Source organism: Rhopalosiphum padi, chromosome 2 (genome assembly GCF_020882245.1).
Source record: "Rhopalosiphum padi isolate XX-2018 chromosome 2, ASM2088224v1, whole genome shotgun sequence".
NCBI classification, from domain to species: Eukaryota; Metazoa; Arthropoda; class Insecta; order Hemiptera; family Aphididae; genus Rhopalosiphum; species Rhopalosiphum padi.
In genome coordinates this window covers 16,730,362-16,750,843 of record NC_083598.1, presented here as the reverse complement: position 1 = coordinate 16,750,843, position 20,482 = coordinate 16,730,362, and the positions used below count along the sequence as shown (strand labels likewise).

Below are 20,482 nucleotides of genomic sequence, written 5' to 3'. Positions count from 1 at the left end.
TATAATGTTATCACTAGACGCTTTGTGAAAAACGTATATTGTTACGGTTTGAAACAGCTGCTGATAACTTATTACAAGCAATCTAATGTACGATAATATATAGGCAGCGCATTCCAGCTAACCAGCGCAAGGTTTTTGTACGTGTTCTGTATAGTTAATACTAAAGGTTTATTGTATATATATATAGTAGCACAGAAAATAGTATTATAGTAGGCCATGATGTAAATAAAATGTCGAAAATATTTCTAAGAAAGGGCTATGTATTTTCATACATAGGTATTGCTGGCTACTCAGATTCAATATAATTTTGATTTTAATGGACAAAGTGAGTTGCGAATTTCAAAACTTGGCTTGCATTTTCACAGAAATGGCGTGACTTAAATACGCGAATTTTTTTCGAAAAAGTTCATTTTGTATTTCAATGGGAGCTAGTAAGACCAGTTTTTGACTGGTTCCGTGTATTTTCCATTTTGCGCCATATTGCAAGTGATTTTAAAAATTCTTTTAAGTTGATTTTGAATTTAGAAAAATACTGTTGAATGATGATTTTTTATAATATATGTAAGTATATAATATTTTTTATATTATTTATACTGCTGAAAGATAAGATATATTTCTTTCCTAATATATTTTGTGTTTTTTTTTTAAACTTTATTATTTCATTCATTAATAATAACATAACAATAACACATCAGTATAATATTAAACAATATTATAGTACATTTATATCCACATAATAAGCTCATGCACATTATTTACTCTTATAATTGTTTCAGTAATATCATGTTATATTTCAAAATATTTGTTTATTTTTTAATAAATTATATTGTATGAATAACACACATCCAATATATAAACAAGACGAAAAAATATGGTTTAAAAAAATATATACTAAATATATCTTAATAATATTATAAATTTATAAATAATATATTTTTGATATAAAATATGAATAGAATATTATTATTTTATCAATTTTATAATATAATAACAATTTTTATAATCAAGTTTAAATGATATGTTTGATTGCATACTTTAAATATACACGGATGAACTGATCTTAAAAATACTAAAAGTGAATAAAATTTATAACACGAGGGAGGGGTGAAACTCAAAACATGATGTTGGTTAATCGATAAATCATAAAATAGCGTAACTCCGCGGGAGAGTAAAATAAGTACAATGTTATTATTAAAGTGTATAAAACGCTATTCACATAATACGTATTAATAATAATAATAAATAATAACAACAACGCCGTTTGGATGAAATTACATATACTAAAACACATAAACTTTATAAAATGGTTTACGCTTTTTTCCATACAATTTTTAAATTAACAAAAAGAACATTTTTGTTTAAATAACAGATAAAATATTATATAAATATATTGTATATAATATCGACGATTTTTATACTGCCAGCATCAAATAATTGTCTAATTTTTACATTATAAATAGTATAAATTATTACAACTATGTATAATAAATAGTATAACGCATATAGCGGTAAATACCTTAAATTAAAATAAATTATTCTTTCTCTGAACGAGATAAGTGCTTAAAATAACAATAATTTCACGCTAAATGTAAATATTATAATATTATGTATATGTACAGTTGCAAAGAGTGTACAATAGGTATTGCTTTTTGGTAACTATTCTAAGGCATAATATGTATACCAATACAATAATACAAATTATATTATAATAGTAAAAATAATTTTTAAAAGCGACTTATTTAACTTTACTCATACATTGCTTAATGCTTATTTAATAAAAAAAAAAATAAGTTAACTACGAGTATATATTATTATTATAATTATTATTAAACGGATTATCGTAATATTACAATAAATCAATAACCGCATTATTAATACTACCTTAAAAAGTAAAATTAACTTGTATAATGTTACTTTCTTTTAATCTTTGGTAAATATCTATAAACTAGACAAAATTACTTGCTATAGATAAATAAATATTATAATACAATACTTAAACTATAATTATTCATTTTCATTAGTTTTGGTAATTATTAATTAATAATGAATAATATATTGAATTGACTATAACACAATAATTAATGAATATTATATCATATGTAATACCTAAGTATAAAATAATATGTGTCGCCCCAAAATCGGTTTCTTTTCGTTATTATAGAAAACTGTTTAAACTGAATTTTAAAAATCAAGTTTATTATATATTATACTAAGTAATGCATCCAAAATTACAGTATTTATTACCAAGATTCAAAATTAACGCATGATTATAAAATACAAATATTCCAAATGTTACTATTTACCACTATTATATCGTAATATTATGATTTATGACCATTGGATAATTTAAAATTGGTGACCTCATTTTTAAGTTTGGTGGTAGTATCGAGTTATACATATAATAATATAGTAGTGAGAAATTAAATACTTGATTACTTGATTACCATTTTATGTTTTAGTGCAATTTTTAAAATCCTGTAACCACGATCTGTCGTTTCAATTGAGAACTAATGAACTATATATCATAGTCATACTCACTTCGGATACGATTGGTTTTACGATTTTTGTAAGGTTTGATCCACCTATGGTATACGATTTTCAAGCAATGGCACCGGGATTCGGAATGTCGTCTTACTACTATATTGAAACAACACCGAAATAATTATCTAGAGATTTGAAGTGGATCACCATTTAAAAAATAACGTATCTGAATGTTATACATTACATATATAATATACATTTAACAGAGCGATTCACCAACCATGGTCATACGACATACACCGTTTTATCTTTTTATCAAATATTACGTATTGAAGTTTTGATTTGTGGAATGACAAACTTTGTTTTTAAGTGAAGACTTTTATTTTTTACGGTTGAATAATAGTTAATTAGGTGATTTCTCTAAATATTTGGCGCATCGAAAATTAAAATAGAACAAGCGATTTTTGATACAATTTTCTTTATGATTATGATTTATGAGTAATGCATTTTTAATACGTCATGTCATTTATATTAAAATTGATACTAATATACATAGAACATAACATTGGTTGGTAAATAGATTTAATAATAAATGTATGACAATTGTCCGAGCGACATGTATAATTAGTACTCAACTAAATATTACGGATAATATTTAATTTTTTTTTTCTTCAAATTTTTAGTATTTTATTTATCCCATATAATATTATTAAACAATAAATAATATATAATAAAATATTATAATAATGACTATAGGAAACCACTATTTTGGATTCAATTAACGTTACCCACGTCAAAACATTGCTGTCGATACATTACTGATAAAGAGGAGGGACTAGAGCGTATCGCCAAAGGACTGTACACTCTTCGACTACCTTAAATAAAACGTAAAATTTGGAATTATTCGAATAAAGGACGAAACCGAGAAGCGCAGAGTCGGCAAACCGGACGATATTCTAACAAAAACGTGGCGTCGTGTATTAAACTATGCGCCATACGACCGTCGGAAAAGCCTTCTCTCGCGGAGCCGATAAAATAAACGGGTGCCGAAGATCAGCGGTTTCATCGACGTGAACCGTAGTAGTGGTCGCGTTTTCTCCGGCTCGGTTCGTCGGGCGGTTGGCTGCCGATGTGGTTGTGGTCCTGTATCGCCGGGGCAGCGTTCAGATCGTCCACCTTGCTGGCCGGTCCGTAAGTCTTGACCTTCGAGTGGCCCTGTATGATGAGGTACATGGGCCGGCCGGTGATCGGCGACTGTCTGTAATGTGAGAACAGCGGGTCCGAAGAGACCACGGACGGAGTGGTCCGAGCGGCCGCGGTCATCGAAGTGGCCGTTTGCGACGGCGGCGGCGGGGTCATAGTGACGGGTGGCGGCGGCGGTGGCGGCATCGTCGTCGTCATCCAGACGGCCGACGTGATCGCGGCACCGGTCGTCGTGACAGTGGTCCGGTCCACTTCGTCGTCCAACAGCGCCTTGACGACAGATAAATGATTGGACGACGGGGAGGCGGGTCGCGTCGGCGCCCGGACCATGGTCGGCGGCGGTTGTTTGCTCTCGGCCGCCGCGTTTCCCGGCACGTCCGGTGACGACGACGACGACGACGACGACATCGGCGACTGTCGCTGAACGTCGCTCACGGTGGACGGCCACTGTTGGTACGGCGGCGGAGTGAGCATCGGCAGCGGAGTCCTGGGCACGGGCGCGGCCGGGTGCATCGAGTAGTGGTAACCGGCCGCGGGCGCCGACTGTAGCGTTTGCAAGTGGTGTTGGATCTGTTGTTGTTGCTGCTGCTGCTGCTGCGGGTGATGATGATTGTGCTGGTGATGGTGGTGAGGCTGCAGCAGACTGTTGTTGGGCGGGGGCCGCTTAATGGCCGCGTAAGCCGCGACCACCGGTTCCCTCTTCGAGAAGTCCGTCAGGAAAAACCGTCGGTTGTAACCGCCGTGAACGGCCTGCGACGGCGGTGTGGTCGGCGTCGCGGTGGACGCGGACGAGTAGTAGTGCGCGCGGTTGGTGGCCGGCGGCGGCGGTTTCCAATAGTGCACCCGGTCCAGCACGGGCGGCAGGTAGTCGAACGTCGGGTCGTTTTTAAGCGGGTCGCCGCGGCCCAACGGCGTCCACTCTTCGAAGTCCATCCGCGGCGATATCACGTTTCGGCCGTCCGTCATCGTCGTGCCGGCGGACGTTGCACCTGCAACAGAGCAAACGCAATTCGTTAGATGTATTAAATTCAACAATAATAATAATAATAATAATAATAAACACTCGAATCGCCGTAACGGAATCGATTCGTTTCATAACGGCGTATAACGACGCATCGCCGAGACTAAATATATGATTTTGAATTTTTACACCCACGCGCTTGCACAGTTGTTTAAGTCGTATATATTATTATTTCGATGGTATCGGCGACTTATATGGTATACGTATACCTATCGTTTAAAAATACCGCTGGCCAGTTAATGATAAATATGTACACGCAAAGTCAAAACCGAGTAAAATCTACACTAAAAACTGGAGCTTATTATTCTTACTTATATTATTATAGTTATTTATTATCGTCATCAGACGTGTGACGGTGTGTATATCACAACGGTTTTGATAGAATGATACTATTTCTTTGGCTATCTAATCCGTTCGATGATTTTTGATTTATATAATAATATTTACCTGTTGTGCTAATACCCGCAAATAGTATATACGGTTTAACGTAATACAATCAATTATGACATGAAATCATGGTTTTATTATAATCATTTAGAAGTTTATAAATTAATTATCTATTAGCTGCAGCATTAACGATCAGTTTTGGAAACATTTAGCTTCGTTATAATATCATGCTATAAATTCGATTTTCAAATATCCAGGAGTATAATGAACCATAATAAAAGTCGAGAATTATTAAGTCATAAATGTATAATCTAAAAGTAATTAATATAGTGACAAGAGAAACATAATTTAATTATTAATTTTTATTCTTTTTAAAGTAATTTATCTAAAAATGCAAATTATAAAATTATATATCATTAGAATAACTTGTGTAAAATATTATAAATAGTCTTTCAAAGTTTTTTCAGTTTTTTGTTTACTTTGTGATAATATTAATTAATTTACTCTTATGACGATGAGGCTTAAAATCCGTTTGAGAAGTGTACATTTATACTAAATGTACAATAAGACTTAAAGACCATTTACTGTATTTATGATTAGAAACACCTCACGGAGAAAACAGATAATACGATACTGTAAAAGAAAATTCAAAATTGTAAAAATATAATACTTGTTTAAATTTTAAAAAAGGATTAAATTAGTTCAACTAGACAAGATCGTGTTTTCAAGTATACTTAATTTTTAACAAAAAAAATGGCACTGGTATCCTGATAATAAATTTGTGTTTATTTTCAATCGTCTGCATCATTTTTCGTACCTATATAATAGACGTGCGGACGGGTGTAGTCGATCTGGCTATATATTAACATAGTCTGATTAGTGATTACATCTATAGTATTTGGGTACATATGCACTACAGAAACGATAATAGTATTATACTATGACTGTTCAGAATTTTACACAATATTGCAGAGGATGCTGCTATGTTATTTAAAAAATAAAATATTGTCTTTTGGATGGAAAAATTCTGTGTTATATAATTATTTTATTATTTTATTAACATTTAAAAATCGTTTGTGCTTGTGAAAATAAATATTTACAGATTTTATAAATTCTAAATAAAATAAATTTAAAAAAATATTATACATTTACATATGCGATAAATGTCAATAACCATGCAATGTTTACACAATATCAACATTTTCCAATTATTAGTGAAACGGCAATTTAACGGTTACATAATTATATACCATATAAAGCCAAAATTAAATTTAAGACTGGAACAGTTAAAATTGTGATTATTCCGGACCGTTTTATTTCCTCGGTGACCATTTAAATAATTTACGAATACCCTGGCTGTATTACTTCGATGTTTATATAATTTTTTAGAAGAAAAGTTTGTTTTTGAAATTAACGAATAGTCACATAATATAGTTTTACTACAGCATCTAAACGTAGGAGAGGACGAAAATACGATTTTTTCCACCAACACGCCCATTTTAAGACGTATACGACGTACCGTCTGTATATATATGGTTTTCGTTTATGATTTTCTATATATTATGTATGTGTGTGCGTGTGTGCATGTGAACGTTTTCGGTCAAGTTGTAACCTATATATTACCGGCCGCATAGTGCATAGGTACTATAGGTACTATATAGATATGTATATAATGTACTATTGGGACTAGTTTCCCGTCGTTTCCGCCGGCTCGCCACAAATTAGTGATCCCGCCGTACGCCCATTAGGTGGTCCGCAATCGCTGCCGCCAAAAAAAAAAAAAAAACTGACCGTGCCTCGGGGGCCGCAACCGCGCTATATCTACCTATCTATATGTAGGTATATACCTTCCGCCGTCTATCCGCGGTCATAATACTACGCATATAAGCGAGTAGAAAAAAAAAAAATAGAATAATAAACGTTCTTTTGACCGGTCGCAAACCGATTCGCTTTTAATATTATTATAAGTCGTATATATATATGTACGCCGGTTCGTTGTGTTTAAGTGCACGTGCCGCCGCGAATGTGTGTGCACTTATTGTTTGTAGTTTTTTACCGTTTACGGATTGACGAGAAACACCGGGAAGACGATTATTATTATTTTTTTTTTTTTACCATCTGTGGCAGCTACGTACGTAGTAGTGTACATTTCGAAGCAAGTTTTCGGTTATGTCCAACTATATATACCTGTATATAAAAAGCACGCGTTACAAACGACTCCCACATAATCGCGTAGCCACGTCAATGATTCAACAGTCTATACACACTTATCAATTTTTTTATTTTTGTCTAGAATATGTGTATCAAGCTGCACTAACTAATTGTACAAAGAAGTGTATGTATGTGTGTGTGTGTGTGTGTGTGTGTGTGTTTTCTTTTTAAGCACAATAATTCATTAATAGATAAGTCAATGCTATTACACTATGTATATAGGTCTATCGTTGTAGTCCGAATGAAAACTAAATTCATTCGTCAAAATAGCTAGGTACCCGTATAGGAATACTAATTATCGAGGATGAAAACATTTTGGGATTAATTATGATGGTTTTATTTGGTTATACCTATAATTATTGGTTTGGTAAATATGGCAGTTATTTATGAGTTACAAATTATACACGCAAAATATGCATGAAAATAAAACATACAAAATAAAACTTAAATAATATATTAAATAGAGAGTTGGTTAATTTGTATTTACTCATTACTTTTACAAATTTAGAAATACATTGCAGTTATATTGTCCTAGCATTTTAAACCATTATTTATGACCTATATTATAATACTATCGAATGATTTTTCATTGATAGAGACAGTAGTGCAGCAGTTGGATATTTGTTTGAAACAAAATACAATTCAATATTTTTTTAAATGATTGATACTTCAAGAACTCAGAAAACATTTCATTTGAAACAAAAACTTTAAAAAAAAAAAAATCACCGTCGTATAAAATAAATAATGATCTATCATAAAAATCTAGGTGTGAATATTAATAGCAAAAAGTAAAATCTAAATTCCTGATTTCAGTTTCTTTACTAAGAGCTAATTTGTTTTATAATCAATTCTTTTTATCTGTCTAGAATTCAAATTGGATATGATTATATACATTTAAAAAAGTTGTTAAGGTGTTAGGAATACAAATTTGAGTGAACATAAATAATTCGCTTTCACTCCTACTCAATATGTTTAAAGCAAGTCACATAATACTGTATGTGCTGATTTTATATAATGATAAAGTATTTATCAATGGTAACTTTACTTCGATGTGATCGATTTGAATTTTTATTTAAAAAAATTATAATTAATTAGGTATATTTTAGACTTTATTAGCATGTTTTCGATTTTTTTTCTTTTATTAAGATATCATAATACTTAACATACAATAATTATTCATTTATTTAATTAATTTTAGTATAATATTTATGTGTTTATGTATAATTTATTTAAACTATTTTAATTGTTTTAATTTAATTTTAGTTTATGATAGTACCTAATTAAATTAGTAATATTACTTAAAACTATTACTATATAAATTAGAATACTTATGCTGCACATAAAGAAGAACCAGTAATAAAAAAGATAATATTTTTTTTATAGTAATAAAAATGTAAATTTATGTGAACTAATTAAATTATTGAAAAAAAAATTGATAATTAAAAATAATGAATTTCTTTTATTATTATTTTTTTGCTCTAAATTAATATTTTAGCTTTTAACCTTTAGTTTATATATTTCTAAACTAGTTAAATTATACAATAAATATCATTATCAATATTAATCATTTTATTATTATTATTTTCATTAATTCTAAAATATACTTGAATTATTTTAATTATGACGTATTATCGTTTATTTATTTATTTTGATATTTTTATATACTAAATAAAAAAATAAAGCCTTACAAATTCGAACCATGTATTACTCTCAATGAAATCGATCTCAATTAATCATCATGCGTCGTCTTCCTATTAAGTCTGACCAACAGAAATCCTAAAATATCAGAATTTCATTACCGTAGTAGTGGCACGCAAATCACTGCGTAGTCATGATAAAACTCAGAATAAAAAGATAAAAATAATAATTGCCTATACATCGGAGCGAAAAAAATAGTGTCATTGATAAATGCGTATTTGCTTGAACATCAGAACGTGACACGAGTTCTTATATTATATTATATTAAATGGCGGTATCGTGCGGGTCGGCATCGAACACTGCAATATTAATACATGGACATCTTAATATAATATGTATGTGCTCTAGGAAGATCCTTTTTGATTTGCAAAACGAGTATAAGCTATAGGTATTAGGTACGTATATAGGTTATCCCGATAGGTACGTGATAGTATTATACTGGTATGATTCTATATAATATATGAGCGTGTATGTATTTACTCTTGCTTTTAGGCGGAAAAAAAACTCATCTAAGCAATAAACGTCACGGTGTATCCGAGTAAAGTTTCCAGGGGGAGTGGACATGTTCTAGTTAAAAATAATAATACTATAGTATTATGCAAATTAAATCGATGGAATTTTCAATTTAATTATTATTGAATCGCTGTATATGCCGCGATATACCCGAATATTAAAATTATATATATTTACTATGTATACGACTAAATCCATCTTCACAAAACCCTCATGAGGGAGGTGTGCAAAATCCCCTCTAACCCTAATCTATTGCCTGTCCACAAGTGTGCCGCTGTGGCGTGTTTTTTTTTCAATATATACGAGAATAATAATAAAACAAACTCTATTTCAATATTATTACTATTATATAATTATTGTCGACCAGTATTTTCCCACTTGTGAGGTCTCCTCCGGGGATTTTGTTCATATCGCCGACACTCCAACTCTCCTCATCGCCACATCTCGCACACCAATCGTATATATAATATATAACGTACGTGTGTACGAAATAATATATATAAAAAAAAAAAAAAAAAAACCGTAATGATAATTTACATATTATAATATATGTACACATATGCGCGTGGAATTACGGTCTAGACGCGCGAAGGAGCTATCAATTACAGAAATCCGCGCCACTATCTGATTTCTAGTTTACGACCTACGCGTTTAGGCCACACGGACCACTTGTGGTTATGGTACACACACGAACTGCACACATAATATAATAATATGTAAGATCCCTTGGGGCATGTGTTTCCTGCGTTATATTATACATATACTCCCCCAATTATAATATCTTTGCAATTTTCCTTGTATAACGCAGCGAGTGGACAGCACGACCCATATTTACGAGGGTTGCGTTTTTTTTAAATCGAATTTTGAAAAAAAAAAAATGATTATCAGCGTTTTTTTTTACAAAAAACCAATTACATACAGTATCAAATTATGATTTAATGAAAGCAAAACTTGGTTAAATGGTTGAGACCTATGATGTGACTATAATATTTAAAAATCGAAACGTTCTATTTCTATTATGACTATTAAATAATACATTTTTAAATTGTATTGGTTAAAACTTTTAATAGTATGGCTGTTCAAATAGTGAAATTGATTAGTTAATTGTAGGCTTTGTGTTGACGAACATTGGTCACTAAACCTATATTTATAAAAAAAAAACAGGTTTTCAAAAGCTCAAGTTAGCGTCTTTTGCTCCGTATCCTTCACATATTATTATTATCGATATTTGATAAATGAATAAAATACCGTCCGTTAAGTTTTCAAGTATTGGCGTGTGACTTTATTTACTATAGTTACGAATATACGATAATAATATATTAAAATGCTATAAATAATATAAAACTATATTATATATAACTATATATATCATATCACATAAACAATGGATTTTTATTAATATTTCAATCAAACGCTTACCTAAATAGCTTTTCTTCGTCATATGCGTTTGCCGAGTCTATATAAACATAGCCAGATAGGTACGTGTAATATCCAAGCGAAATTATTCACCGGACGTCTCGGCGGCATACGTCGAGTTTGTTCCCGCGCGCAGTGAAAGTTGTCAAAGGAGCCGCCCGTGACCCACCACCGATGGTCATTTACCGTCGCGATAACTATACGGTCAATATTGGCTTAATACGTTTTGTGCGTAAACGATATATAACATACAATACTAATACCTACTTAAAAACTTAAAACACTATTATTTGATATAATATATATTTTTAAATTGTAATCCAAACCACAATAGATATCATTATACCTTGCAGGGCTGCAGACGAGTCGCGTCGGAGTACAATGAATATACGCCTCAATATTATACTAGAAAAGTTATCGAAATCGTCTTCTGACTCGGGTTTGAGGCTGCAGCGCATTGCGTATTATCTATATATAGTAATTATACTCGACAGCTAATTGATTCGTCGTCAACCGTGCACTGCAATCATTAAGAATGTTGACCGAATAACTCACGTATTTTTTCAGCTATCGATTAGCTATAATTATAATATAAACCAATCACGATTGTACGATCATTTATATTCGTATGGGTATTTCCTTTTTTTCTTCTTAATTTCTATCACCGTCTCTCTTTTTTTTTTTTACATTTTTCCCTTATAGAATCAATTCTTGTTGATTTAATTATCTAATTATTTTGTAATTGCCGTGGGTAGCTCTGTACACATTCACAGTTCGTTTGCACTCTTTTTCAATGATCTTACGAGTACCAACCAATATCGTGTTTTGAAAAGCATTATATTTGTTATTTAAAAAATAAATAAATAAATAACAATCTGTGAACTATAATAGATGTAATAAGAAAAATAAATGGCATATGTTTACATTTCACATATATCCATTAATAGCATTTTGTATAGTTGCAGGTTTTGGTTTTGGTTTTATAAATGGTCTCTAGGCCAATTACCTTACAATTGCAATAAAAATTAATATTTATTTTTCTAACTATTATAGTATTTGTATGTGCAAATAAAATAGTAAATAACTCGTAATATTGGTGTATGACCAACTAGCACTATATAATCTTATCGAACACTTATAAAACATAAAAAATAATGTTTATATTGACATTCAAATTAATAAAAATACATTTAAGAGTCTTATTAACTATAATTTAAACATAAAAAGTTATTTGATTAATATTTAATTTATCTGGGATTTTTCAAAAACTGGCATATAAATAATTATATTTTGTAAAATAACCTAACATGAGTAATATAATTTAAAAATTATTATTGATTGTTATAATTTCTAATTTTTGTAATTATTTTAATAAATATTTTAAGTATTTCTGATTTTAAATAATAAATATTATAAAAATCGATGCATTATTTTACAGAAAGGGGTGTCAACTCTAAAATGTTCAATAATTGTGCAAATCGTATAGATTGTATTGTTTATTTTCTAATACATATGAATGTTTAGATCACCAATTTAAAAAAAAGTCCTCATTAACTTTAATTATGCTGTTTAACAAGTTTCAATTTTCATTAATAAATTCTTGGTTTGATGATTCAGTTTTATAGACTGGTCATTGATCTTTCACTTTCTTTACACACAACCATGTACCTGCGGTAGTTATTGAAATTTAAGAATAACTATATTATAGGGTTTTAAATGCTAATAGTATAATAATAATAATAAATAAATATAATAGTTTTTGTTAGGTTTTAATTCATATAATTTCCACCATTTGCATAAAACCTCAGTTAAGTATTATTTTCTAAACTACTATGATTATTTAGTAGTATGTGCAATGTGCATATTAATATTTTTTAATTTATAAAAAACTTCGATACCTTAAAAATCGAAATATCTAATGATAACCATTATTTATAGGTTACTCTTTTTTTGAATTTCAAGTATTTCGACAGCTGATTATATTATAATTTATAGCAATAAGTAGCTCTTATATATTACCTATTTTAAAAGCCAGCGATTTATCTAAATACCATACTGCATACATATTATAAATTAATTATTCTAATATGCGTATCATTAGTTGTACGTAGTTGTAAACTTGTACCTATGCATAATTGTATAATAGCTACATACATATTTCTCGATGAAAATATATACCTATCTATAAATTAATAAATATATCTTAAACTAATTGAATGTAATTTACTCGAAATAAATTATATTTATTCTTAATTTTTACATTTTTCAGCTAAGTGTATTATCATAAATATATTTCTTTAAAGATTGAACTACGTATATTGTTATGGTTTCATTTCTGTATCTGTTCATGCTGGCGGTTATTTTGTTTTATTCACTTACTAAAAATGACTAAGCTCAACGACGAGTAATAGATGGTAGAAATGTATAAATTTTGTTGCCTATAATATAATAAGAAAGTTTTAATTTAACGTAAAAATTATAGAAGTATTGAAATTATTACATTACTCTATTATTATATTTCTTTATAATTTATTTTTGTAGTATTGTATTCAATTTATAAATAATATTTCATGTTCACTTTTTCAATATAAAATTATTCATTAAGTAAAAGTAAAAATAAATAGGTTTAATAATACGAAAAGTTATAACTTAAAATAAAATAAAATAATAATACATAGCATTTGATAAACTTTTACATTTAATATTCTTCGTAAATTGAAATTCAGGCCAGTATATTTGTTTTTAGTGAAATCAAGTTTGAAATTCGCAATAAAATTATTAAAGACGGTCAAGCCAGTGAACCCTAAGGTTCATTAAAAATTAAATTTCATCTGTGGTTAGACATTTTCTTTCAACCACAAATTCGTACATTGTATATACTGAGATTAAGTATATTTTTGATGAGATATCTAATCAACATTATCCCGTATTAGTACTTATCTTTTATAATTTCTAAAAATACTTCTAATTTTTTTTTATAAATACATATAAATTATTTTATAAGCAATAAACGAACAAGTGTAATTCAATTTCGATCATTAAAATTACTTTTGTATGTCATTGAAACTATTTAAGGTATTCAAAAATAACAAGATCAATTATCATTATATTGATTGAAATAATATAACAATGAATAAACCGAGAATTAATACTTTTTAATTTTCACAAATTTAAACATTTCCTAAACGTTTCTCGTAGTATATTATAGGATATTAATTTAGAAAATATATTCGTGTCGTGATGAATTTTAATAAAATTTAGTACTAGTTGACATTATAATACTAATCGACGAACCGGTTTTATGGAAATGTTAAGCAGTGTCATTATAATTTATATAATAATATAATATAATATTTGAGATAGTCATAATTTTACATGTATCTACAACTAAAATGTTAATCGTTTGTTCTGACAGTTTTTATACCCTTTAACAACTAAATCTAACTATTACTACACTACAAGTATTCATATTTTCCCTCGGTAATTTTAGTTTATTATCTATGTATATTGTATAGTGATGGTTAAAAAGGTATTATTATCGTAAATTGTTAGTAAATATAACGTAAAACTTTTCATTTTAAACGTGTGTTGTGTGTATGCTAGTTTATGTCTTGTCGTAAATCTATAATTGCGTTTACAAATAAAAATAACGACGTAGATAGTATTATATTCGTTCGTGTGTATATATATATATTACTCGGCCACTAAAGGATTTAACTAGAAATGGTTTTTAAAACAACAATATTGAAATCGGTACTCACCAGTGTCTTTGTGAGTCCACGGTGCTTGACCGTCGGGTATTTCGGCAGCACCGACCACGATCTTCAACACCAGCACGTTAACTACAAACAAGCACCGCATCTTGGCGATCATCGCGCACGAAATGTTATGCGATTCGACTATTATATACTGTAATAATATTATAATAATAGTATAACGCCTGTGCCGTGGACGTATAACCAATACGATTTAGCGGCGAGTGAGAAAATAAAAATAATAAAACGTTCGAAAAAGTTAAAAGGATTCTGACTGTAGCGGTGTCCTGCGCGTGTTCGCTATTTTCGGAGGATTAAACAAGATTCACGCGTCGCGCTTAGGACTGTCGTACGGGGTGCCGTGCTGCCGCGATAAGAGGTTTGCCGGCATTTTCGATTTTTTGGCGCGAGCGCACACACATTCACCACGAACACACACATATACACGCACACCTCTACTGGGCCACTTATTGCCGGGCAATGATGATGAATAACGCTTTCCGCCCGGCGAGTATCAGTCACGCGCGCGCCTCAACGGGGGGGTAAAGCTCCGAGACACGTCTGCGGGGGGGAACCTGTTGAAGGGGCCGGTTGGGAGGTGGATTCATATTTTCCAGGGAGAGGGGGAAAGTCGATGGATTTGTGAATGAAATTGAACGTTCGACCGGTTACACGACGGGCGGACTCTCTTTCTCCGCCGCGTTTCCTGCAGTGTGGTGCACAGCCCGTGTCTGCGTCTTACCGTCAGTCTACGCGTCTCTCTCTCTCTCTCACTCGCTCAATCTTTCTGCCGGACTGGTTTTACAATATACACGCATCGTCGTGTTTTAGTGAGTGTGTGTGTGTGTTTTTTTTTATAGAAATTGAAATCGTTACCGGTAGATACGATACTTACTCGACTCTCCGCTTCTCTGCTATGACGACGACGACGACGACGACGACTACGATAATACGTACGCAGAACATACATAGGTATATACCCGGTATATATGGTGATGTATACGCGAACGATGAGTGTGTGTAGGTACCTCTATTTGTGCGTATGGATCTGTCGGCCGGCTCATGACCTCTGCCCGATACTAAAACGGATATTGTTGGAAAGCAGAAACGTTTTTTTTATTATTATTATTTTATTTTTATATTTCGTTTTTCAATAAATGATCCACGGCGAGTATCGTTTATAACAAATTATTTTACTTACATACATAGCATATAATATATTATTATCAATAGCACAATAATTGTTTTTTCTCTTTATATAATATATATGTTTTTTTAACGTTAAAAAAGTAGGTAATGTTAATCATGGGTACATAACACGCACTGTCTATAATATTTTATGTGAAGTTTTCTCGTATTATTTACGTTGCTCGAATGATTCAATAATATCATGTCAGTTAACTTTAACGATAATTTTTGAGTTTGTGGATTTAGTACCTACCTAATAAAAAGAAAATATATGTTGTAGGTACTCCTGAGACTAGGGTGGACTTAAATAAAGTTAAATGCTACATAATGACCTCTAAATTCATGTAATAACTAATTTAAAAAATAACTACTCTTTAGGGGTGCATACTATTAGGTGTATTTTGTTACCTCTGACAAATAATAAATTTAATTATTTAAAAAAAATAACATGTGATATAGAATAATCTGATCTGATATGTACCAATAGGTACATAATATATTATAGATATGTATACCTATAATAATAATATATTATTAACTGTTATACATTTTAGATTTTTTGTTCAAATTTATAAAAATCTACACAAAGAAGAAAAACCATTTATAGCATTATGATATATGATCTATTTTTTAATTTTATTTGGCCCAATAAGATAATATATTTAAAAACTAAAATACTAATATTAAATCAATTATCATTCATTTTACATATAATATATTACTGTTTTACACTTTTAAGATGTCCTACAGTATCCATAAATACATAAAATACTAAAATGTAATATATATCTACAGTTAAGGCTCTTAAAATAAATGTTATAGGAATACCTATTACAATTAACTAACTATTACTACATTTCAAATTATATCGAATAAAAAAAACTAACTACTTTTAAATTCATACTTTTGGTTGTCAATCATCCCATAATACTGACAGATCTGAATGAAACGATCTATTGTCAAAATTGAAAGTTGTAGTTCCATTTATTTTATAAAAATGTGTACCTACCTATATTGTATGTATTGAAATTTAAGTTATACTACACTGATTAGAATGAAATGTGTAATGTATATTATACATTTATAATTGAAAATATTTGACTTAATATCCGATCTTAACAACTGAACTATAGTAAAGTGTTTTAATTAACTTGACTATGTATTGAACACATGTTGATATATTATCAAAAAGTACAACTTTAAATAATATAATATCTAATGCACTAATATAAATGATCTAAATTATAAATATTATAAACAAAATATTGAACAATTATTGAACTTCAGAACCCTGAAATGTATACCATAACCAAACAACTATAAAGTGTGAAATGGATCATTATTTGTTTATTAAACTGTCATCAAAGATGTCAGAATAAAAATAATGATATGTCAATAAGTGGTTGAGTGTCTTGCCCCTGTATTTTAATGAGGCATGACCTAAAAAAACCTGATATTTCGTATCGTAATTTTTTCCGTTACATTCCAATAAGTTTATAAGAATTTAAACTGTTTATTTTTATACTTTATTTATACATTTATTTTATAAGTGTTGAGAATGAAGATCTAGAAATGTTTAAACATTTTAATATTATCGATCCCGAGTAAAGCGAAGGTTCTGTTGTTATTTACAATGATGTGAGGTTGTTTTTTTTTTATCAGATATATTAATTACAAATTGTAGCCAGTCTGTCTGTCCTAGCTTTGGTGGTTATCAATATATCTATATAGCAGGGATGGCCAACTTGCGGCTCACGTCTTATTTATAAAATAAAACTGTACTTATTATTATTAGGAATTCTAATTTTTTTTAATATATACATTTATAAAACTATTTAAAATGTATTCATAAACATTTTGGTATATACATATTAATGTAAGCTACATATATTACATTACTACCTATAATTAATGTTTTAATATTGTATCTATTTGGGTTAAATCAACAGTTTTGCAGTGAATATTGATGAATCGAACAAATGCAAAGAATGAATACCAAAAAAAATTTGATTTAAAATCATACAGTTTTGTGATAACTTAGAAGTAAATTCAGTTTATTAATACACCATAATATAATTAAGTATTTAAATGTAGAAAATATATGCATGTTTATTCTTAAAAATAATTTATATACATTATTGCATAATTGTATGAAATAATTAGTATTGGTAAGAATAATTGGATAATTTAGTTTTTTAACTTGAACGAAAAATATACATATTGTACAAAGTGTATAATATATATAATTTATATTTATAAAGTTAAACATTATATAAAATATATTGTTTCTTGCAGAAATACCTTTAAACATCAACTTGTGAGTCATACTTACACTAAAAATATGTTATCAGGCTAGGATCAAATAAACAATTTAAATTCGCCACCGTGTAATTGATTTAAAAGTGTAAGAAAAGTTCTTATACAACGGAAGTCAATAGATATGTGTCGATGAAAAAAACTAGAACATAATACTAAGACATTTTTTTCGTTTCAATAAGGATGGTTCACGATAAGCGTAGATAACAATCTACAGGTGTTTTTTTTTTCAATACGAAGATTAAGTTTTAGTAAATCACGCAAAACATAAAATAATAATCAGACACGAAACCGAAACGAGTAGGTATATGTACGCGTTGGGTTTAATGGCTTGATCGCGTGACCCCGATGACCGGATAATCGTAGAGCACTGAAATGTATCCAAAAACATTATAACGATTACGACTACCGACAGGATTTGAGCGAGAAAGCATAACGGCTAAAAATGTATTTGTAAACGAAACCGAATGTTCGCACGGAGAGAAAGTGGTGGGCGCGTGCACGGGGTTCAGTGGCGGCATCCCTACGGCTCTCGATATAACCGCAACACCAACTGCAGAAGCAGCGGCGGCGGCGTCGGCAGCAACAGCAGCAGATGATGATCCACATGCTAATTGTAACACGATTGAGGCAGAGGAAAAAAACACATTTGGACTTGGGAGTAACAAAACTTGTCAAACTGCATTTCTGAATATAATACGACCGAAATTTTAGCGATTCCCCCCGCGGGTCCTTTAGATGTATATAATATATAATATATATAAGTTTACTAGACTAATAAATATTTCTAGACACTCCTAAATTTACGCTAAACTACAATTAGTATACGATGAAAGTCTAACCGAAATCTAATCATTATGTGCGAGAGACAAAAAGTATATATTATTGAATATTTATTTCCGTTATAGGTATATTATACGTACGGTATTCGTATGTGCGTGTCAGTTCTATAAATGTTTTATTACCACATTGTTTTCTCGACTGTCCTCTTACAACCTAACCTAACCCAAAGTATTTTCCTTTTGTCCTTTCCGACGCAATCTGGGCTATCTGCCTATCGACTCGTATAACCTGCAAATAAATAACGCTTTTGACAACATTTATAGAAAATAACTTTGTGTTCCCTTTTTGTATCGATTGTAACAAGACGCATTCTAAAGAATTATTTTGCGTGAGCTCAGGTATGTGTTGTGACTTGTGACCATTGAGGGACGCAAAACAATAATCATCCTGTGAGCTTATTTTATGTCTTGAATTTTTTCTTAAATGTAATAATATTAATCAGTATACCAATGTAATATTATTTGTACATCATGATGGTTTTGTAAAGGTTTTACCCGTTGAAAAGTTAATTTTTTTTTATAACTCTTTAAATGGCTAAACTAATTAGTAATTAGTTGATGTTGTAATATCTAAATTATACTATGGTTTTAAAATAAACTATTCATATTTTATCACATCTATGCTTATATATTATGTGTAATGTGTGTACCAATTTCTAAACATGTAGATTTATTAGCATTCAGCAGATAGGAATTATACGTTGAATGAAAATTGCATATGCAGTCCGTTATTACACGTGAATATATATTATATTTATAAATACTATATAAATACCTACTATCTACTAGCAACCGTCTAGCCGGAAATGTTAGCGCTTTTAACACATGTTTATGTATTACATATATTTTTGACTGTGGTTACAAAAGAAAAGCGAAAGTATACAGGTGAGAGAGACTTTTAGTATATATAATATGATTTAAACAAAACGGTATTATTCTGTAGAAAGAGAAAATGTATTTTTAAAACATATTTAATAACACATATACACGTATGATGTAGTCTGTCTACCGTTTGACCATGTCAATATACCAAAACGAAAAAATGGTAAATATTATACGCCGTTTACAGCGGTTAAGCTTAAAGATTCACTGTTCCGGGCGTCGCGCGTTGAGTAAAATATTAGGTTATTAATGCCGCCGCCGTCGCGTATAATGTAGAAAGCACGACGGAAGTTGGAGTGGTAATAATATTACACTAATGAATTTTATAACAACTGTATAATAATATCATTTTAACACTATTATCGGCACATATGTAGTTTCGTTTTGGTAGGCAACTATTATAGGATAATTATAATTGTACCTACATCACTATGTATTGATAAGTTACGGCTATTTAAGATCTAGTCAATAATTTTTTTCTCCTAAATATTCGTACATTATATGCCTGAAATAAAACAAAGTCGTATGATTAAATCTTATAAGTATAGAGATTTTAAAATTTAATTAAA

The 20,482-nt window shown here is 30.2% G+C and overlaps 1 protein-coding gene across 1 annotated transcript; it reads right to left on the bottom strand.

Moving 5' to 3' along the window:
- Positions 1 to 870: 870 nt before the first annotated feature.
- LOC132921384 (mucin-2-like) lies at positions 871 to 15,215 on the bottom strand. Its single transcript, XM_060984383.1, has 2 exons — positions 14,692 to 15,215; positions 871 to 4,673 (listed from the first exon to the last, which is right to left on the bottom strand). The coding sequence occupies exons 1-2, from the start codon at positions 14,801 to 14,803 to the stop codon at positions 3,544 to 3,546; spliced, it is 1,242 nt and encodes a 413-aa protein (XP_060840366.1). The 5' UTR covers positions 14,804 to 15,215; the 3' UTR covers positions 871 to 3,543.
- Positions 15,216 to 20,482: the final 5,267 nt, after the last annotated feature.